The sequence below is a fragment of the Pteronotus mesoamericanus genome, unplaced genomic scaffold (assembly GCF_021234165.1).
Source record: "Pteronotus mesoamericanus isolate MK-2021 breed Mesoamerican mustached bat unplaced genomic scaffold, CSHL_Meso_final contig_116, whole genome shotgun sequence".
In the NCBI taxonomy this organism is placed as follows: Eukaryota; Metazoa; Chordata; class Mammalia; order Chiroptera; family Mormoopidae; genus Pteronotus; species Pteronotus mesoamericanus.
Genome location: NW_026555027.1, coordinates 33,765,385 through 33,788,476, shown reverse-complemented (window position 1 = coordinate 33,788,476; position 23,092 = coordinate 33,765,385). Strand labels below are relative to the sequence as shown.

General features: G+C 40.8%; 1 protein-coding gene across 6 annotated transcripts in view; it reads left to right on the top strand.

Moving 5' to 3' along the window:
* Positions 1-7,678: 7,678 nt before the first annotated feature.
* The window catches only part of TNIK (TRAF2 and NCK interacting kinase), a 341,917-nt gene continuing 326,503 nt past the window's right edge, over positions 7,679-23,092 (top strand). For all 6 annotated transcript variants that reach the window (XM_054580511.1, XM_054580502.1, XM_054580527.1 and 3 more), the window contains exon 1: positions 7,679-8,126. In XM_054580511.1, the coding sequence (XP_054436486.1) occupies positions 8,070-8,126 (57 nt within the window). In that variant the 5' untranslated portion in view covers positions 7,679-8,069. The remainder of the gene's footprint in view (positions 8,127-23,092) is intronic.

The window sequence follows — 23,092 nt, the reverse complement described above, 5'->3', positions numbered from 1 at the left end:
AATGCTTACTGTTGCAAACACTAGGTTGGCCACTAAAAATATTGAAGGAAAAGCACTCTGAAAACTCCATTGTTTAGCTAGAATATAATTAAGCTTAAAGCTACATTAGGATTTAAGACGTTCATACAACAGAACTTGCAAAAAGATTATAAATAATTACACTTTTACAATCGATATTGAAAGATTACAGTTGCATATTCAAATTTCTATACATATTTGTTGTTAGAACTTTTTTCAAAGAATGAAAACAAAATATGCTCTTTTTAAAGGGTTGCCACATTTTTGGTAAAAATACTTGTTTGTATTTGGGGAAAGATTTGGGGAAAGTGTAATACTGGTATTTTAGACAAAGTGTTGTGTTTGTCTTTGGGCTTAAATGGTGCTAGGTAATTAGGAAGATTGTTGTGAACCCATTTAATACAAAAGATGTAGTTACTTGGCATTATTTCTTCCAAGGGTAACTAAGTTTTAAAAAAAATCTATCTATCTATCTATCTCTCTATCTAAAACAAGATGTGAGAACTAGAAAACAACTGTATTATTTTTCTTTTTCTATTTTAGGAAAGTTCTATTTCAAGCAGTTCAACTCCAGGGACCATGTTCTTCACCTCAGATCATACTGCATGGAATACAGTATATTAAATTTCAAGCTCCTAAACTTTGAGGTCCAGCATACAAAGGGAAGGAAGAAAGAGTAAGAGGGAAAACAAATTCAAAAAGAATGAAGAATGCCACCGATGGACGGACATGGGACGTCTGTGGGCCTGGTACTGTCAGCAAAGGCTACAAGGAGGCTAGAAAGCTAGCGCGTGTAATTGGACAATGGAAAATTAGAGTTTTCTTTTCTAAGGTAGAGGTTTTTAAAATAATAATAAATTTCTGCCCTGGCTGGTGTGGCTCAGTGGACTGAGCCCGGCCCGTAAACTGAAAGGTCATCAGTTCGACGGCCGATCAGGGCGCATTCCTGGGTTGTGGGCCAGGTCCCCAACTGCGGGTGTGCAAGAGGCAGCTGATCGATGTTTCCCTCCCTCTCTTTCCCTCTCTCTAAAAAGAAATAAAATCTTAAATAAGAGATAATAAATTTTTGCTTGGGTCCCTGGGAGCTAGTTTAAGTGCAGTGAGAGATGAAGGTCATACCAGTGAAGGTCCAAGAATTGTGAATTACATATTTAAATAAATCTGTGACACGAATATTGAGCTCTCCAGTAATGTGGACTGAGAATGTGGTATTTGTGATTGCTACCATTTGGTAATTATCAGACTTTACTTTGTGGCCATTCCAAATCACATGGCTTTGCTTTTACACACTGAGAGCTTCTGTCTTTTAATAAGGGAACAAAGTGCAGGTTCCGGGGATTAGAACATAGACATCTTTGGGGTGGGAGAGGGGAAGGCATTAGTCTACCAACACAGCATACAAAAGCAGAATGAATGAAAACTTATCTTTTATACTACACATTCCAGTTATTTTTTTCTTCATTTTTATTGAATTCACCAAGTTGTTCAATTTTTTTCCACTCAAATATTTTTTACTTAAACATCCAATTTATATTTACTTATATGGTGACCCTTATATTTATCATGCAAAATTGATGTACATTGTTCTTTATGTGTTCAGAGACAGTATCTATATACACCTACAAATATGACAAAAGTTTTAACATGCTTTTTTCTCTCTCTTTTCCCTTTACCCTCATGATAAGATCATTTAAATTTTAGGTTATCATTATTCCTTTTTATGTTAGGAATTAGCAATGGTAAAGACCTGAAAGTTTTATTTTCTGTAACAGGAAGTGTTTGGCTGCAAATATCAGAATATCTAACTAAAGGTGACTGAACAGGATGAGAAAAACTTCTGTTACACGAAAAGAGGTAGAGGTTCCGGTTGTTCCTGGATTATTTAGTGGCTCAATGATGTAATTAAATATCCAAGTGCTTTTCATGTTCTGCTTTCTTCCTCCAGCTCATCCTGACCTGGTAGGAATTTGGCTCTATAGCACCAGCTATTATATCTGCACACAACCCTGTCTGAATACAGTGTTATTGGTTATCTATTACTGCATAATATATCAAGTGACTTATAGCAATACAATGTATTACCTATCATGGCTTTGGCAGGTCAGAGATTTGGGAGTAGCTCGGTTGGGTGGTCCATTCCAGGTTCTGTCATAGGCTACAGTTAGAGACAACAGGGAATACAGTCATCTGAAAAGCTTGTCTAGCCTGGAGCATGCTCTTCAAGGTAGCTCAGTGTCATAGCTGGCGAGATGCATGAATATCTTCAGGACTTGGTGACTGGCTTCTCCTGGGGCAATAGTTCTCAACTGGGGATGATTTTGCTCTCTAGGGGACATTTGGAAATGTCTGAAGATATTTTTGGGTTGTCACAAATGGGAAGATGTTATTGGCATCTAGTGGGTAAGGACCAGGGATGCTGTTAAGCATCCTGGGCTGAACAGGACAGCCCCCTGCAACATGAGTTCTCAGGCCCAAAATGCCTATAATGCTGAGGCTGAGAAACCCTACCTAGAGCAAGTGAACCAAGAGAACAAGGGTAAAGCGGAAATGCTTCTTATTACCCTATTTTGGAGGTTCTCTGTGTTCTGCACTGGAGGGATTTATACAACGGGGTAAATACCAGGAAGTAAGGCTCACCGGGAGCCATCTTGGAGGGTGGCTACCACAGGCAAGAAGCTTTTCCTGGCCCTCTTCTGTCAGTTTTCAAAGTGGAAAACCACTATTATAACTCCCACCAGACTTCTCTTTAGTCAGTGTCACGTGATATGCCTATGTCTAAACCAATCATTAGGAGAGAGAATAGCATTACTAGGACGAATTTAGACCAGTTGACATTTACTCTCCCTTTGGGGATGGGGAGAGCTCATATTCTTTAAATATCTGGAGGATAAGTTCTCAAAATCAGAGTTTTGCTGGTTAGGAAGAAAGGGAATGACTTTGAGTGGGTAATAGGGTGAGCTACCTTCACTTACCATTTTCTCTTGTATCACAATTTTCTTTTTTGATTCAGTTTTCTCTTTGGTGGAATACACTTTCCACTAATAATTTAAGAGATGATCAACCATTTGAATCCTTATGTGTCTGAAAATATTGTCATTATTTTGTACTCTCTCTTAAATGTTAGTTTAGTTGGGTAGGGAATGCTAAGTCAAAAATAATTCCCTTAGAAAACTCTGTTCCCTTGTCTACTAACATCCATTGTTGCTGTTGAGAAGTAGGTGACCTGGTAAGAATTTCCTTTTTAATCCTTAATGCCTTGATGCTCTGAAATTTCATCATGATGTGTTCAAATGTGTTCTTTACTTATGCACTGAATAGTAGCTTTTAGCTTATAGTTACTGGAACATTTTTTGTCATTTCTTTGAATATTTCCTTCCATCCGTTCTCTAGATTCCCTATTAGATGAATGTTGGAACTTCTAGATTTATTCTCCATATTACTTAAATTTTTGCTCATTGCTCTAATTCTTTCTCTTGGAATCCAGGAGAAAATTAAGCCCAGTCTTCCAGTTTACTAATTCATTCTTCAGTTCAGCTTGCGTTGGAATAGCATGGTGATTGAGAGCCTGCAGTCAAATCCTGGTTCAGCCATTTGTTACTGTGATGCCTTGAGTAAGTTAATTAACCTTTCTCTTCTTCACTTAACTCATCTGTACAATGAATATACTTATGATATTTCATGCTTTATGAGTATTAAGCTTAAATATGTCAATATATGAATGCATAGAAGAGTGCAGCACAGTATTACTTATTGATCAATCTATTCATTTAAAAATTTAATAAATATATTATTTAATCCTCTAACTGGTTTGTTTTCATACTAACCTGGTTGTTTGGTGAATATAAGATCCTGTATTATCCCTCTGAGAATAATATGTATATATATGTATATGTATATATATGTGTGTGTGTGTATATGTGTTTATGTATATAATAGTTTTGAGTGTTCAATCCATTTGTTGACTGAAGTTAGTGTCTCTCTCAGTAATAGGTTCTCACAAGCGATTGGTGATTCCGGATTGTCTGCTCACCTTAGGATATGGAAATCTCAGTTGCCTATTTGCTGTGCTGATTCTAACTGAGGGATCGCTTTGCTGATTGTGGTGGGAAGGGGAGCAGGACAGGACATGGTGTAGGGCAAGGGATGCAAGTAGTGTACCTTCTGCATGTGTGTGTGGTCCCATTTCTCCCGGCAACTGGTGAGCAACTCCAGGGGGTAATACTCTCTCCTTGGCCCGAGCAGCCATACTCACAGGGAGTGGGTGTCAGGGCTGGAGCTGAACGCATTCACCTGCTGATTTTCATAATCCTGCTTAATTTTCTTTACATCACTTATCACCATCTCAGATAATCTTATTTATTGATTATTTATTTACAAGCTTATTATTTGCCTCAGTGAAGGCAAATCTCCAGGGCCTTGCACTGGGTCTTGCAGAGTATTTGTTGAATTAATGAAAGAATGAATTAATGCCATTCTTCAGTTACTCGCCATGATGAAAGTGCCTGCTCCCTAAAGTCATTGCTTCTGAGCTTGAAGTTGCCCTCTCACACCGGTCCCACCCTATACAGTTTTCCTTTGTGGCTCTAATGGTGATCCAGTCCTGCCTGCTTTATATAATCTAGGAAGTCTTCTGGGTTGCTAGACCACTAATGTTGCCTTTTTTATTTTGCCTTCTAGAACTCTAATGAATTTTTAAAAATACATTTTCTGTTATATTCAGGAACCTGTAGTGACAGGAGCTTTTTAGAAGCTCCACCAACAGTGTTATGATTTCCACAGTGTTTATTTCAGTTGGAGCATGGATTTGATATTAAATAACAGTGAATGTAATAGAACATATTCCCCTTTGGAATTCTCTCTTTTTTAAATAAATATTTTTAAAATATAAAATATATTTCAACTATACAAAAAGATACAGAGGACAATATAATGAAAAGCCATTAGTGTACAGATAAAAAAATAAATAACTTAGACATCATTGTTGGAGCTTCCTTTGTGCTTTCCCATTCCATTTCTCTTCTTTTCTTTCTCACTATCCTGAAGCTGATTTGTATCCTTCCTGCCTGTATCCAGGCTTTTTTATAGTTAACTACATATTTAGACAGATATAAACAGAATGTCTTATTGTTCCGCAGGCTTTCAAACAGCACGCAAATGATATCAATTCTTTCAATCCTTCAGATTACCCTGAGAAGAAAAATCTCCCTTTGGTCAAGTTCTGAAACTAAGAGCAGGCCTCAGGATAGGAGCCTTAGGCAGGAAATGCTAGCTAGCTAGAATTTAATGATGCTGCTTTATTTTCCATTGCATTTATTTTAATGGTTTCTACTTTAGCAAGTGTTGCTAGCTTCCCTTTTACAGGAGTCCTTTATATTTCCCTTTAAATTAAATGTAAAAACAGAAGGGTTGATTTAAGAAAAATACTAAGTAAATAGTAACAGGACGGGAGGTACACAGACATGGCAAAAAGATTTAGGAGTTTTTGCTGAAATTTGATACACACTTGACCTAAAGAATGAAGTTCAAGTGCCTTAAGGCATGCGAAGCTCTCTACCTGATCTGAACTCGGCTTTCTTCCTTAGTCCAGTCACTTCACCTACAGCACAAACTGCTTGGAGTTTCTACCTCCCCTGATCAGCTGGAAGTGCCTTGGCTCCTGTGACCTCCCCTTTTATGGCACTTCCTGCAGCCAGCGGCCCTGCCTCCACCAGACTCTCTTTCTCCTCCTGGCTCCTAGGAAGCCCTTCCCCCTCGCATACCCATCATCGCACTGAACTACAGTTTTGTAATGGAATTTTAAATCCAAGGGTAGAATTCAGTGCCAGTAACATGGCATCCTTATGGCCTGAAACAGCTCACTGTTTCTATAACACTGGAAGAAAAGATCCCTTTGTGATATTTCAAATAAAATCCGAGGTATAAAATATAGGTTCTCCATGGGAAAAAAACAAAACAAAACATGTTTGTCTCATTTTAAGTACGTTTGGAGTTTTAGAAATAATTCTGTTCATAGAGCTCAATGCCTGATCTTAAATTATTTTCAACATTGAGACAATACATTAACTTGTCATCTAGATTAAAGGTAAAAAAGGGACATGGAAAAATAAAAACAATGATGGGAAATGATAGGTTTTTACGGCTTGATGGCTTGCTGCACATCACTTACAACCTCGACCTATATGATTTTATTAAAACATGAGAGTTGAAATGGAGTGTTTTGAATATAACACGTTTAAACGTTCGCCGTTCTAATAGCAAAAGCTCCTCAACTCTTGCAGCGTTTACGTGTTTCAGAATCCACAGTGCGTATAAGTAAACACAATAATATTAACAATAGCAGCACAGCGCACACTGAAGCCTTTTTAAAAGTCTTCTAATGTCTGCAGTCGTGATGAACTCACTGCATGGGTTTTCATTCATTCATTCAAAAGCCTTATTCTGAAGCTCACATACACACTACACGGTGAACACGCCCCGCCCGCCCTCCCCCTCCCCCAATGCTTTCGGCCAGGTGTAAATGCTCATCTTAACAGAAGTACAGATAATCCTTCCAAAGCTATTGCTGTATTTGGGAGAAAAGTTCGATTGCACCGTTTCCTACTATGTATTTTTAGTGGCTAAGGCTGGAGAGGAAGGGCTGTGCGGGGCGGGGGCGGGGTGACTGGGGGAAGTGACTTCACACTGTTGATTACAGAACATCAAGTAGACCACAGTCAACGATCAGCCTTTTAATGAGAAAGCGGGCGGTGTGGAATCGCTCTCTGGCCGTGCATGTCGTCTGTTACATCTTACCCGCCAGCCAAACTTTCTCCATCAATCTGGGTAGGTCAGCCGCGGAAACGCGGCGTGTATTGCCTCACCCGGCGTTGCCTTTAGAGTTACCTGAAGCATTCAAGCTATTGCACCCAGAGAGCAACCTTCTCGGTTCAATTCGGTCGTTTCCGTAGGGAATTGCGGCACGGGCAATGTCCTGGGTGTGGCGATGCCAAGAGGAAGCTCAGATTCCCGGCTTTCCCGCTTCTGGCAAACCTGTCCAGCCCCGAAGCGGCGAGTAACCAGCCATCCGGGATCCCGGAGACCGCAGGAGGACCAGACCCAACGGCCAGGGCAAATTGCCGAGGCGCGGGGCTGGGCGCCGTGTGCGAGTGCGCGGCTCCCCCATTCGTTCGCGGCTGGAGGCGGATCCCCTTCCCTGCACACAAGTCCTTATATGCACCGGTTGCAACAGCCTGCTTTACTCCAGCCCCACAAATAATTAATAGGGGAGGGAGGGGCATCACTCCCCCCTGCCGCGCCCCCGCATTTTGTTTTTCAGCGCCGGAGCATCTGAACCTTTCCGAGATCCCCCAGATGCGATTCAAGGGCCCTATTGCTGCAGTGCATGGTCTTCACACACGAAAGTGTGTGTGCCCAAATAGCTCCTTTGCCCTTACGATAAGCACTGCAAGGTTCAGAAATAGCTCTTCAGATCCAGCCAGATTAGCGGGGCAGGCGTCTGGGCGGAAGGGTACTCTCCCCTCCCCCATCCACACTGGTGCAGAGGGACTGGGTCAGGAAGCGCGGCCTCTCCCCAGTCGGAGACCACGCCTCCTCCGTCGCTTTCCTCCCCCCCCACCACTTACTCCTCCCAGGAAGCGATGATAGACAGTTCTGTGTGTTTCTCCACCCCCCACCCCCCAGCTGAGTGGAGGAGTTGATGTGTCTCATTATAAGAGCCAATGCAGCCGCCATCCACGCACAAGCAAAGAAGCATGTCCCATTTAAATACACCCACGCAGCCGAAGCGCCCTTAGCTGATCAGGGCGCGCAGCCCACACGCACCGCGGCTCCCGGCTTGGAGGTCCCGGCAGGTTGGGCTCCCGGACCCAGCGGAACGAGGAGCGGAGGATCGCGATCCGGCGCTGTGGATAAGGGGTGGGCGGGGGAGGCTGGGCCCGGGGGCCTCTGGCGCGACACCCGCATGAGGACGCGAGTGAAATAGACCAAGGTGGAATTTCCAAGGGACAAGCTTCGAGGTGGTTTTGGTCCATTTCTCCGGCGAAGAAGTAGACATGGCGAGCGATTCCCCGGCTCGCAGTCTGGATGAAATCGATCTCTCGGCACTGAGGGTGAGCAGAACATGTTTTTCGATTTGTTTCTCGTGGTTTAAGTGCGGATGGATGGGTTCGGTGCGTGGATGGGGCTGGGACTGGTGGGCAGAGGCGGACGAATGCGATGCGGAGGGAACCTGGATTATCGTTTGGATTTGGGGGCTGCTGAGGTGCTCTCGGCTAAGTCCCCACGGCAGGGGCTGTGCGGTACGTCGCCTCCTCTGGTTGTGGTCGAGAACCCCCTGGGAGCGCGTGGAGCTTCTGGCAGTTTCATCTCAGAACGGTGTAAACGCATTAAAATGAAAGGCGTGTGTGTATGTACACAAGCCCCGGGCAGTCGTCTCTTGCCAAGGCGCGAGACTGGACTCTTTCTGCAAAAAGAATAACAACGGCGTGAATAAAGGCACTGGCCCCCCACGTTTTTCAGCTACCTGCAAGATGACATTGTCAGCCTGGCAGTCCCCACAGAGCCGAACCTGCCTCTCCAAGAAGGCAGCTATTGCTATGCTGGTCTTGTAGATGGCAACTGCCTCCCCTTCCCCCTTTTCTGCCTTCCGTGCGCGGACTCCCTCGCAGCGCTGTCTAAAACACCAGTCTGCCCCTCACCTTTATTTGTGGTTTTAACTCAGCCCTGCCTGTGCTGACTTTGTGGCTGTGACATTTCAGTTTTTATGGCTGAACTTCAGCAGGTGAAAGGGATGTGTTCTCCGCTTTTCCCCAATCAGACCGGAACTCCCGGGAGTGTGGAGTGAGTGAGAGAGTGTGTGTGTGTGTGTGTGTGGGTGTGGGTGCGTGTGTGTGTGTGTGTGTGTGTGTGTGTGTGTGTGTATGTCTCCCTGTGTCTGGCCAGTCCTTTGTAGAGCACTTCCCAACCCCCAGACCCACTGAAAGTCTGCGTTTACCTTCACGTGAATGGTTCCAGTCCCCGTTTCATTGTATTGACTAAGACATCACCCATATAGAATCCATTTTGCTGTTGTTTTGAGACCAGGCAGGATACCAAGAATCCAAGTGCAGCCTCAACGCCTCCCCACCCCCACCCCCAGCCCCCAATCCCAACACACTCCTTCGGGGAAGGGGGCAGAGCTTTCTTGCCATTTTAATTAGATGCTGCCTGCCGGGAAGGGGTGACGGGTGGGGGTGGCGACAGCAGCGGGGGTCTTAGAAGGATTGGACTCCAATTTAAAGACGGCTTCTTTCTTTCCTGAACATAAAATAAAATAAAATAAAATAAAATAAAATAAAATAAAACTTGCATGTACATGAAGCATTGAGGGTCGGTGAGACCAAATTGATGGTGGCCGTCAACACAGGGACACGCAGGATGGTTGAGGCTTGGAAGTTCACACGCCCTCCTGAGAGAATACATTGTTAAATTGATGCTAAATCTTGGGGTTATATACCTGCATCTTCAGTACTTCACCTGACATTGCCTTCTTCTCCACAGTTATTTTTAAAGAGCTGCCTTTATGGTCCAAGTGTCACTTTTTCTTTAGTCTCATTAATCCTCTCTCCCTACCTAAACCCCCTCTTTTAACTCCTCCTCCCCCTCTCCTTAATCCTTCCATCCAAGAGGTGAGGTTGCTGCGAGGCAGTCAAGTGGTTGAGAAGGAACAGAGATGCCGTTTGTAACTGGCTTTTTTGATAGCTGGGCAGCAAAAGCTCATTCATGCGATATTACAGTAAGCTGTCTATTTCCCTGGCATCCAAATGCCACATGCAGAATAGGATGGGGGTTGGTAACAGGCTGGGTGACTTGGCCATGGTCTGTGGCTTCCTGCTTTACAGAATGTTCATTTGCCCTACTTTGTGCGCTGGGAGTTGCTGCCAGCCGGTTAATCAGGTGGATGGATGGTCCAGACTTCAGGGCAGGGGAAAGTGGCAAAGGTCAGGGAAGGCATCTGAACAATGGGCAAGGCTGTGATTTCTGTCATCCAGCATCTCAACATCGCTCCTCTCAAGGAAAGTGCCTTGATCTGATTTTAAATTTGGCTTGGCCAGAAGGGTCCCTTGTCGTTATTTCCTGGGAAGGTTTTTCAGAGATGCTGAGCACAGAGCCTGCAAGCTTATGAACAACTATGAGGGCTTGCTGGTCGGCCTGGAGTGTGATTCACACATGGGAACCCTCCGCTCCTGAGATCTGTGTTTTGAAAAGATATCTTTGCAGGATTCACTGACATTGCTCCCTGTGGCTTGTGCCCAGTGCTCTGCCTCTCTATTTCTGCCTGCAAGAGGTGTGGAAAAGGAAGGGCCAGGATAGCCTAGGAGACTGAGAACTGTGGGTTGGAGGACTTAAATGCAGATGTGGAGACAGTTGGAGGGCTGGGGTCTGCGACCAGTCTTGTGGTGGGTGAGGTGTGCATGGTAGGAGTGGGTCCAAAGGCCATATAGGTAATCTCTACAAATCAGAGGGCAGGTCATCTGTCTCTGTCTTTTCCAATTAGGAAAAGTGAGCTCATTTAGATGAGAGGTCTCATTTGTTCCTAAACTCTCAGTAAAGCGTGCCTTTTGAGAATCTTCTGGGAATGCCTGACCCCTGAAATGCAGCCAAGGTCAGTGGCTTCTAGGAGAATTTGCTGCAGCCTTACCAGTCCCTTGCTGTTTCGCTGGCTCTTTAATGTACACAATCAATGCTCTTTTTGTAAACGCTGTGCTCAATGCATTAAAAGCGGATCCTGTCTGGAGAGGCCTTTATCCTTCTCATTTTGGGGGCTTATTGTTCTCAGTCAGTGATCCCAGACTGGACCTGGTCTAAATTTTCCCCAAATAGCAACAATGCATAATTTAAACCAGAGCAACCAGTGATAGCCCTGATTATTTAAATTATGCAAGATTTGGATTGGTTTTAAAAGTAATATAAAACAGGATCTTTGGTTAGGAAAGAGATGATCTTAATCCAGTATTATTAATCCTTATTTTTAGAGCTCTGGAGAGAAATGACATCTTGAGGGAGGGAGGTGAGTTCATAGAGTTGGAATTGGAAGAAAATTGTATAACACTTGGCCACTCCTTTCATTTAATTCTTGGGAAGCTGAAGCCCAAGAAGTGAAGTCTACTGCCCAAGGTCACACAGCCCCCACCCCGTCACCTCTTGGGTGGTTTGAAGAGAGTATCTAGGTTCCCTGACTCCTCATTCAATGTTCTTTTCTCTAAGTCACATTGTCTGTGCTTGAATCAGAAATCAATAATACATTTTCTGTCTGAGCACAAAAAAAAAAAAATAATAATGGCAGAGAGGAATAATTTCACCAGGATCATGGAATTTTATATCTTGATAATAGAGAAACTGCTTTATGCAGGTAAGCTCATGATGCATATAACATATAACATATAAGCATATAACATGGGGCTTTAAGGTGCCTTTGGAATTCATCTTGTTCAACCCTCCTTCAAGTTCTTCTCTGCAGGCAAATGGCTGTCTAAATTGTCTAGAACAGATGTTTGTCCTGTGTGGTGATTTCTCTCTGTAACCCGCCTCCATCTGAACATGTCTGAGGGATCATCGATACGTACACATTATTGAGATGTGTCTGCATGTAAGGTTTATAGCTTCTATGTATGCTTTATATAATCTCTGTGGATACCTATATATAGTATTATGGATATAAACTATCCATGTGAGTATATATAAGTGTGTCCACATATAGGCTACAGGCAACAATTCAAACCCAGGGCTTGAGTCACAGTTTAAGGCATCACAGTATTAAAATAAATGAAATTTGCCACCAGTACGCTTTATTAGATATAAAGTGAGATCAGCCCAGAAAGCTTTTTGGAGATTAGCATATATCTGAGTCTGGCCACTGTGGCCGTCCTTAGCCTGGCCCAAAGAGTAAGGAATTCAAGGCCAAGATTGGTTGCTGCTGACTTCATACTCTTAAGTTTCTGCCAGGACTTACACTCACTTTTCTATTTGAACAGAATTAGATGACCTCTGCTTGTCTTTTCCCTGACCCCTTACTCCCTTCTGGGCCTATTTCTTTCTTCATCAAAACCCGTTCTTTAGGGTGGGGGGAGGTAGAAGAGGGTAAAGTGGGGATAAATGGTGATGGAAGGAGACTTGACTTGGGGTGGTAAACACACAATACAATATGCAGATAATGTATTATAGAATTGTGCACCTGAAACCCATATAATTTTATTAACCAATAAATTCAATAAAAATTTTTAAAAACACAACTAGATTTAAGAACTGACCTCATCCGGAAGACTTGCAGGCATCCGTCCCACTATACTTTTCATGCCAATGTTATAAATGGTGTGTAGTTTTCTTTTTGCCTGCTCACTAAACTGTGGGCTCCTTTAGGCCAGAAGCTTGGTCTTGTTCAATTTTGAGTCCATAGTCCCAGTGAGTTGAATAAACGAATAAATGCATGAATGAGTGAGTGAGTGAATGGAGTGGACTGAGCACTGAGTTCTGTGCCCATATGTTATTAGTTTTGGGAATGATCCAACTGCTTGCTTTCTTCATACACTGGTTTTAAAAATCAAATTATTTATAGCAATGCTTTGAAAACTATAAAGCACTATACCAGTACACTAGTCCATGATTAAATAGAATTTTATGGGAAACTTGATTCCATTGACATTTGGTCCCAATGATTACACTTAATTGAAAAATATCCTAAAAAAATGTCCTACATCTTTTTAATAGTATTTTTTTTCCTTTTTATACTTCAGTATGACCTTGTATGTTTCTCTGATGGCCTGGGTTCACCTTTGCCATAGTACAGCATTTATTACACATGAGGTGAGCTCAGCCCAGAAGCCTGTTGGAGATTAGCACGTTTCTAAACTAGTATCAAGTATCAGCATCATTCATCAAGTAAAACCTTTTAAATTTTCTTTCTAAAAAAGACTTCTTTTCCTCTTTATGGATTGACCATTATTAAACTAAAAACAGGTTACTTATGCCTGTGCCTTTTTAAAGTTTGTGTTTGGAGGGGTCACTGTAGGGGGAATGGGCATCTAAAAGGGTATACTACTAGTCCAGTGTTTAAAACTTAAAACATTCTGGTCAGAGGTCTCATTGGGCTTAGAGAAATGTTGAATTATCATCAATTCATTACCTAAGAAAACTTAAATTTAGTCTTAAATGAGAGGTTAGTAAAGTTGCAGGAATTGATTACATTATCTTAAAATGAAATTAACAGTTTTAAAATTAGTTATGTTTGTTGTATTTTAGAGCTGTTAAACAGGTGTTTTCTTTGCCTTGATATTACCTCATAATAAAATAGGGTGTAGTGGTAGTTATCAGAACATCAGAGAAATCTGCATATTCATTTTTGGTATTCATTACTAACTGGAGTAATCTTAGTACAAATACAACAAATATAAGTCATGGTTTGCTGTTTGCATAATTATCTGCCTAGGAGGTCATGGAATAGTTTGTTGATGAAAGAATATGCAGCGCATTTCCTTCATGGAAATATCACATTTCCCCCCTCTTTGAAATCTTATAATTTTGAGACATGCCGGTTGTCCCTTTCTTCCTTCTGTGTCTCCGCCCTGCAATTAATCTTCTGTGCCCTTCTTGTTAAATGCCATTCCTTCTTTCAGTGATAGTGGTTCTAAAGTCCACCCAGCTTTGAGCTCCTGTGATTGAATCATGGCTGCCATGCCCACCTGGGTACAACACACCTCCGAGTCTGTATTTCTGATAGACTTTGGGATAATTTGTGGCTGAAAGATGCTTTTTTGTCAGATTGCTTCTTCTATTTCTGTGGGGGAAGCCGCTCTCTGAGAACAGGGCCTGAACTAGCAGTGTGCGGAGAATTCCAAGAAAATCTGGGTGATATTTTTTGAATGAAATGTTATTCTGCACATATAAATATAAGGTTTCTAGTGGAGAGAGAGGGAAGACTTAAATAGAAAACGTTGGATGAATTCCGCTTATAATTTCATTCTGGTTGGAAGCTTATTTCCCTCTAGAGAAAGATGATTCTCTACTCACTTTTTACTTGCCCAGACTGTCTCCAATTGTCTCAAGGGAGTGCCTTGAAATTCTCAAAACACATTTTATTCCACCACAATCTTAAAAATCCTTTTTTAATAGCTATTGTCTCCATTCCTCCCCACCACGGCTGCCGTTACTGTCATGACAAGACCTGGTTGCTGTGTTTCTGCCAGCAGCCTTCTCCTGACTGGTGTCCCTTGTCCATGACAGCTTGTTAGTCTTCCTGAAACAGTCTTCTGCACAGGGCCATGACCAGCTCTGATGCATCTTGCCGGGCCTCCCACCACATGCTGCAGTTTTAATGACTGTCCCTTCACCCCTGCGGCAGGGAACAACTTCTCCCCATGGATGCTCTTGAGGAGGGTGCCCCACCTTATTCTCCTTTTCTGTACCTATTACCCTAACACTAAGCGTTCATCTATGCATATATTTGATTCTCGTAGGAAACCCCACCAGGACGATGACTTCTGGGGCTCCAGGGTCCAGAAAATGTAGCTCATGAATGGGAGCAAAGACTGCTGAATTGTTAAAATTTTATTTAATTTAAAAAAAGGCTTTTTCTAGTTCTCATTTTAACAGCAAAACATAATCATTGCAGAAAACATGGAAAATGGATAAAAAAAAAAAGAATTTGTGATTCCAATGATGACAAGTATATATTTTGTAGATAGCTTAGTGATTTTTTCCTATGCATAGCCAAATATATACATTTAAAATTAAGATTATGTCATATATATTACCTGCAATCTGAATTAAACTTAATGATCAGACACTTTGTGTGTATTAATTTTTTATGACAAAATTTAAAAAACTTTTTATTATGGGGAATTTTAAACTTATGGGAAAGTAAAAAGAATAGTAGAGTGCTCGTACTTTACTGCTGGGAATATACAATTGTATAGCCACTTTGGAAAACAAGTTGGCAGTTACTCAAAATGTTAAATATAGAATTACCATGTGACCCAGCAATTCCACTCCTAGGTATATACTCAGGAGCATTGAAAACATATACCTACACAAAAACTTGTACACAAACGTTTATGGTAGCATTATTTGTAATGGCCACAAAATGGAAACAATCCAAATATCCATCAATTGAATGAATAAATGAAATGGAGTACATCAATGCAATGGAATATTATTGACAGTAAAAGGAAGTGCTGATACGTGCTATAACATGGATGAACCTTACACTTAGTGAAGGAAGCCTGACACAAAATACCACGTATCATATAATTCCATTTATGTGAAAAGTCCAGAATAGGCAAATCCATTGAGACAGAAAGTAGATTAGTAGTTGCTGGAGCAAGAGAGGAGTAGTGGGAAGTGACTGCTAATGTCCTAAAATTAGTGGTTATGGTTGTTCAATTTTGTGATTATACTAAAAATTACTTGTACACTTCAAAAGGGTGGGTTTTATGGAGTGTGAATTAAATCTAAATAAAACTGTTACTTAAAAAAGTAGACAAAATAGTGTAATGAGCCCCCCCAATTTAACAGTTACCTACTTGTGCCCAATCTTGTTGCTACAGCCCCACTCACTTCCTCCCTCATATTGTTATTTTGAAGCCTCATATTATTTGATTTGTAAATATTTCAGTATGCCTCTCTAAAAGGTTACACTCTTAAAAATATATAACCGCAATACTATTGTTATGCTTAAAAAATTAGTATGTAATTTTAAATTTCTTTAGATAGTCTGTCAGTGTTCAAATTTCTAATCACTTTAAATGACTGCTTAGCATTTTTTTGAGGGGATATATTTAATCACTTTCTGTTGATGAAGCTTTTGGTTGTTTCCAACTTTTCAAATCTCGTAAGTAGTGCTTTGATAGGCATCCTTACGCACATGTCTTTGTATATATGTTTCCTTAGAAAAACTTCTTAGAAGTGTTGTTTACAACGGAAGTGTACAAATGATCTCTACGACTCTTGATATTGTCACATTACCTCCCAATTTCCTGTGAGGTGGGTGTATATCATTTTCAGATGAACCTATGAGGTCTAGAAAAATCAATCAATTTCCTTAAGATCATAGATTAACTAAATGGCTAAGTTTACAACTGACCTACCCCAAAGCCATTGCTTATAGTGACTCACACAGTCCTTTCTTGACTTACGGACTTTGTCATGACATCAGAATTATCTGATGTATTCTCTCCCTGGGGTTCACAGATTTTCCAGAAGCATTGTATTTGGGGCACAAGATCTCTTTCATGAGCATAGTGATGTTGTTAAGAGTTATTTCTAAGGTATTTCTTCCTTGCGGTTTTGTTTTTTTCAATATCAAGGTCAGCTTAGAATGTGTTAATTGTCCTTTCTATTGCCTAAAAACCTAAAAAACATAAAACACAAACCATTTTGGGATTAGCAGTGATTTCCTTGTACATTGTGTATAAGGGATATTTATATTTAATCTTTTGTTCTCTTTGGAAAATCATCCAGCAACTGTGTATGGAAGGCGTGGAATCAGGCTGCAAAGATTTCCACTTTTTTAGGAATTGAAGACCACTGAATTTGTGACTATCAGAGAAGACAGCAAGATGAGCCAGAAGGCATGCTAAAGCAAGGGCCATTCTTAAGCCTTTATCTACCTTGAGTTACATTTTTTTTAAAAGATGGATATGGATATTTTAAAATTACAATGGAGAAGATGGAAGATAGAGCTGCCGGTCAAAAGAGTAAAGAGCCCTGTGTTTTGAACCACCATCTATTTTCCACCTTATTTATAAGTAAGAAACTATTAAAATCAACACAACTTTGTGGTTGTCCCTCTGGCAAAGGTCAGTTGCCTGATTTACTAGACTTTATAGCCTAATCCTCCATTTAAAATGCCTATAAATTATTTATGCCTAGGGTAAAAATCCACAGCTTCACATGGACATGGTTTCATCATTTTTACTTCTAGGTTGGTTTTTTTTTAAGCTGCCTATAATCAAATTATAGCAGTGTAGTAGGTAAAATAGGTGGTAAGCAGTAATTGCAAACTGTATTTAAATAATAATAATAATATTTAGCATTTATAGAGCACTTTACATCTTCAAAGTACTTGCAAACATTATCTAATTAAATATCATCCCTGATTATAAACCGGATATAAATGCACTTAAATCCAGAACAAGGTCATGAGAAAACTATGCGTTTGATAGTTAATGCCAACTGTGCTTTAAAAACTTATCCAATGATGGGAGAGTTAGAGTTTGGAATTCTGTTATATTGTTTTTGTACATCCTTTTGTTCAACCTGGTGATGATTATATATACGTCTGTGTGCGTGCATGTGTGTGTGCGCGCGCGTGCGTATTTATTCATTTATTTATTTATTTCCATCTTATCAATGCCTCTGCTTGATTTCTGGTCCTTAAGGACTAAGTGCTGATCACTGCCCTGGTAAGACAGTAAAACATAGACAACATAAATAAGCTTTAAAATGGCTTTCTCACTACATTTTGTCCCCTGGCCTCAGATGAAACTCATTAGTAAGTGAAATGAAGTGGGGTAGAGCAAGAAAGAATGGCTATGCATTGTGGTTTAGTAATTTCTATCTGAGAAAAATAGATTAAACTGCACAGTAGGATACATCATAAAGAAATGCTTGGGAGAAATGAAATGTCTTTAGTTTAACTGTACTAATGACTTCTTGCTGTTTTGGACATGTGTCTGTGTATTGTCCCCTTGCACGTATATCCTGTGTTGGCAATTTCCATAGCGTTTAGAGCAAGGGCCTGTGAGGCCTACCTATTTGGTAATATAAGATTATGCAGGTGATTGGTTCTCAGTAAGTGTTGTTCTATGCATTGTGATTTTCTAAGAGGTGGTTGACAGGTTAACTGCCTAGAGAGTGGTTCTCAAAGTGAGATCCTCAGATCAGCTTCATTCATGACCATCTCTTAGGTCCCGCCTCTCTCTCTGACCTACTGAATCAGAAACTCTAGGGATGGAGCCCAGTAACCTGTGCTTGAAGAGACCTTCCAGGTAATTCTGATATATTTTAGAGTTTCAGGACCCTAGGCTTAAATGTTTAAAAGACAGCTTTCTTCTCGTTTTTCATGTTGGTTCATTGGTTTCTTCAACAAATATTTATTGAGCATCTGCTGTGTGCCTAGTATTTTGCTAGATGCTAAGGATGTGGTAATGAACATAAGCGTGCACACTGTCCTCATGGATCTTAGTGCCTAATGAATGAGAGAAACACATATTAAAGGAATGATTATAAAAATGATTTACTAAATACAGATTGTTTTAGAAAAACACAGAACATAGCCACAGAAATTTGATAATACTTGAAAATGTTGCAGAATAGGAAATCGTGATTCGTATAAGGTAACTGCAACTTTTTCATAAGGGGTATGGTTTTAAATTGTGGAAGGCACATACTTATAGGAATGTGGAATTTAAAATTTTATGGTAATACTATACGCATTTGAATTGTTTGTTAGAAAGGGTATACCTGAAAAGGAAAAGTCTATAATTTCCAGCGGATAATCCTGAACTGTTCTTTGTATTGCCAGTTAAAAATTTTTTTATTAGCAAGTTTATTCAGGGAGCAGAAAAGCCCCACCTCTATGATCAAGAAGTTGCATCGTTCTGGTGTTAATTTCCTGTTTTTCCCTTCGGATCTGGAGGGATTCAGCTTAAAGCCCCAGGAGGTGCTGACATTTGCCTACAAGCTTTCAGCTCTAGTTTTGTTTGAAGCCAGAAATCTTTGTGTCGTTTATTTTTTGAAAACTTAAAAAGTGGAATAGACATTTGCAATCAAGACAGCAGGTTAAAGGATTTTCTTACTGAGAAATCTCACAGTCTTTCCTTATAACAGTGGTCCATAAACATCTCTAACCTAGCCACAAAGATATCCCAGGTCGATATTTAATCTACAATTCTGAGATGAACGCTGCTTATGCATGTCTTTTTATCCAGGAGAAGGTTGATGGTGATTATGGTTGTTAAGGCAACTTTGTACACAACATGGTAATGAGCATATGTCAAAATTTTATTTCATACTCACTCTCAGCAAAGGTGCTTTTGAAAAACTGAATTCAAAAACTCATCTTGGAAGACCTATTTTAAAGGGAACATTGATGATTAAATCATCATCATTAGACTGGTTATAAAAATGTCTGGCTAAAGGTGATTTAAGTTTTTTGCAGTATTGACAGTTGAGGGGACAGATCCAACATTCTCAGAACAGGTGTTAATATTAGTAAAGTAACAGGGACTTGTGTGAACATTTTAGTCAGAATTGTTAATTATTCTCTAGCTGGGGCAGGGAATTAATTACATTATTCAAAAGTTCTATTTGGGACAGTGTTTTTAATGGTGGTTTCTTGGACTCTGAGGCGACTCCGAATTCAAAATGGCTTCTGGGTAGCCATTTGCGTAGTCGAAAGGGTGTTTTGAGTTTCAGAGTTCTGGGGTTTTCCGGCTGAACCTCTAAGGCTTTGTTAGAGGCCAGAGACTCTGGGTAGCAGTGGAACCCTTCGTGATTCTGGTGCTGGTGACCTACTCTGGAACGGTTGATAAGGTCAAAGCCAAGTGTCTGTTGTTCCTGAAAGGCCGCCCCGTCTTCTGTTTTCTTAAACTGGTAGCTCTAGCACCAAACCAGAAAGAACTCTGTTTTCTTCCCTTGCAAATAAATAAACAAAAGCAGTACCATGCCCTCCTGGAGCTTAACCCCCAGATGCTGCTCTGGGAAGGAACATTGCGCACACTTTTTGGTCTGAACAATGTGTATATTCTCTCTGTGAGTACTTTAAAGTCATAACTTGTGCTGGTATTGTAGTCATCATTTCTTGAATATCAACAGTTTTTATTTTTGGAGAAGAACAGATGTAAAAGTGTGAAATACAGAAGTCTACGCATTTTGATGGGGTGGAGGGAAGGGGAGGAGGAACAGTATTTCTTTAAAATCATGCTAACACAACCTTCATTACTCCTTTGTTTTCCTTGAGTGACTGAGAATTAGCAGGGGAAATCTCCTGGCACCTGCCCAGCTGGGTACCTAAATCTCCACTTAACTGATTGCACCAGAAAAAAAGTGCTAGTGGGGTAATTAGCATAGGTCCTCTTAGGTCCCCATTGCTAGGAACAGAAAGGGTTCGTGCCCAGGAGGAAGCCTCTTTGTGAAGAGAGCAGATCGCACCCATTCAGTGACGGAGGTAGGACACTTCAAGTAAATGCGAGAAGGATACGAACTCCAGAGAGGGGTTTGCTTTCCAGATTGGAAGAATGTGAGCAAGTAGAAGGGATTTGAAAATTTGGTGTCCGTCTGTGGTCAGTTCTCTAGCTGGCTCTCCCAGTGCCCACCCCCTTCTTTATTTTGTGCTTGTAAAAGGTACCTGGGGTTTTCAAAGCAACCAGGACATTTATGTGACTATTCTCTGTCCCCTTGAGAACAGGTCTGTTCCTTCCCTTCCCTTCTCTTCCTTCCCCTCCCCTCCCCTTCCCTTCCCTTCTCCTCTTTTCTGAAAGCAAGGTCTCTGTTTTATAGTTTATTAGCTGACACAAAACAAGTTGCCTCAGATTTAAAGAAACAATTCCCCATCTTCCTTTCCTGGTTTCTGGCTGTGCTTGCTGCTGGTTTGCAGGATTCACAATTAGGATTTTTTCCCCATGTTTAGTGTTCGAGGTATAGTCTCATTTGTCATGCTTGGTTTTTTGATAACTCTCCTTTGACAAATATTTAAGTCGAATTTTCTATCACCATGCGGTGGACAAGTTTGGTTGACATTGCATTTTGATGCTAAATGATTTTAAACATGTTTCACATAAACATGTCTGATAAGCTCTTTTCTAAATTTCAGTGACTTTTGGAATAAGTTATGAGGGCATGTTAACTACATAGTTTACACAACTGCTAGGTAAAGCTTAGTTTAGGCTATGCTTTATGTCATAATAAATGTAAATCTAGATTTAAGAATATACCTGGGAATGTAGATAAACTGGGACTTCCATACATTGCTGGTGGGAATATAAAATGGTAAAGCCACTTTGGAGAACAGTTTGGTTATTTCGGAAAAAGTTAAACATAAATTTACAATAATGACCCAGTAATACCACTTCTGAATATTACCTAAAAGAAATGAAAATATGTGTCCAAGCAAAAACTTGTTTATAGCAGCATTATTCATAGTAGCCAAAAAGTGGAAATAGTCCAAATGTCTATCCACTAATGGATAAGGAAACAAAATGTGGTGCGATACAGTGAATACAATTTGTCAGTGAGAAGAAATGAAGTACATGTGACAACATGGATATTAGTGAAACTAAATGAAACAAACAGACACAAAAGATTCCTTTGATATAAAATGTCCAGAAAAGGCTAATCTGTAAAGATAGAAAGTAAATTAGTAGTTGGCTAGGGCTGGAGATAATTACAATTGGGCACGTGGATTTTTTTAAAAAGGATTGTATCTATTTATTTTTAGAGAGAGAGGAAGGAAGGGAGAAAGGGAGAGAAACATTGATGTGCGAGAGAAACATCAATTGGGTGCCTCTCACATGCCCCCAACTGGGGCCTTGGCCCACAACCCAGGCATGTGCCCCGACTGAGAATCAAACCTGTGACCTTTCAGTTTGTGGGACAACGTCTAACCCACTGAGCCACACCAGTCAGGGTGCACGTGGATCTTTTGCAGTCATTGAATATATTCTACAATTCGATAATGGTAACGTGAATTTTATGGTATGTAAATTATACCTCAATAAAGCTGTTAAAATACAATATGCCTGAGACATTGCTTCATAGCTGGACGAGCTCCACACACTTGGAGGGCAAATTCCCCAGGCAGGTTACTCTGGTATTTCTGGGAAGGCCACCTCTTCAACACCTTGAGGGGCGGGCATTCTGGTCCTGCCTTCTGCTCTCTACTTAACCTTCATGTCGTCTCTTATTCTGAAGTGCTTCTCATGTTTTATAAATGTAATTATAATAATTTCTTCAAGATAAGGTGACCCAGATAACTTATCTCCCCTTCCAGAGAAAGGACTTTGAAACCGGGTCTGAACCATCTTTACTGAACTACTTTTAGTTCATGCTGTCACTCACCTTTGCTGTTAGGCCTGCTGTTCCCGGAGCCTGCAAGTCTCCTCCAGTTTCTGTTGTTAACCGATAATTTGTCTCCCTCCTTCTTACTCCAGAGGAGATTGAAATTGCCACAAAGGCAGAACTTATGTTTTATTTATCCTCATATCTAAATATTAATGAAATGGACGACTGCTCACAACTTACAACATGAAGCTCAACTTAATCTCACAAGGCCTTCTGTGATCACACTGTTGCCTGCTTCTTTAACAATATCAGCAGTCACCAAGCCTCTCCCACACTGTACAGGAACCCAGTGTTTTCAGATTGTAACGAATTGTGAAGTGAGTTTAATGGTTGCTTTTGGAAAAAGTTGACTAGAATAGAGTAGAAAAATGTTACTGTGCTCGTATTGTATATGTGTGTGTATTGGATTGCAGAGAAAACTGTATTTCTTACAGAGTATGAGACTAAAAGCTTGACGTTCACTGCTCTAGCTCAGTCCATGGGGACTGCGTAAGACTCAACTAGAGGGATTTTAATTTGCAAATTCTAGTTCAGTCATTAAGCCTGGGGCTCACAAATCTGTACCTTTGTGCCCTTCATATAACTTGGATGCATGTGGTCCACATTTTAAGACACTAACAAACTGCAATGGCTGACATCCACCCAGCTGATTTTAGGCCTCTTGTTCATTCCATAAACACCCCCTAAGAGCTGAGGAGCGGTGCCAGGGCCGTGGATGTAGTGGTAAACCCAAGAGATATCGTCCAGCTACAAGACAAATAGGGCACGTTGCTGCTTTTTCTGCTTGGGACTCCCCTCGCCAACCCATCTTTGCTCCACTAACTCTGTGAGGACCAGCTAGTCATCTTTCAAATTTAACTCAGAAGAATTAGATGTGTCTTCTGCTGCTTTTTCTAAAGGTCGATGACATGTGGTATCTGCGTAGAAATTCAAGGAAGACGAGATACTAAAAGGATGTAACCACTTGAGAAAGGGCGTTTCC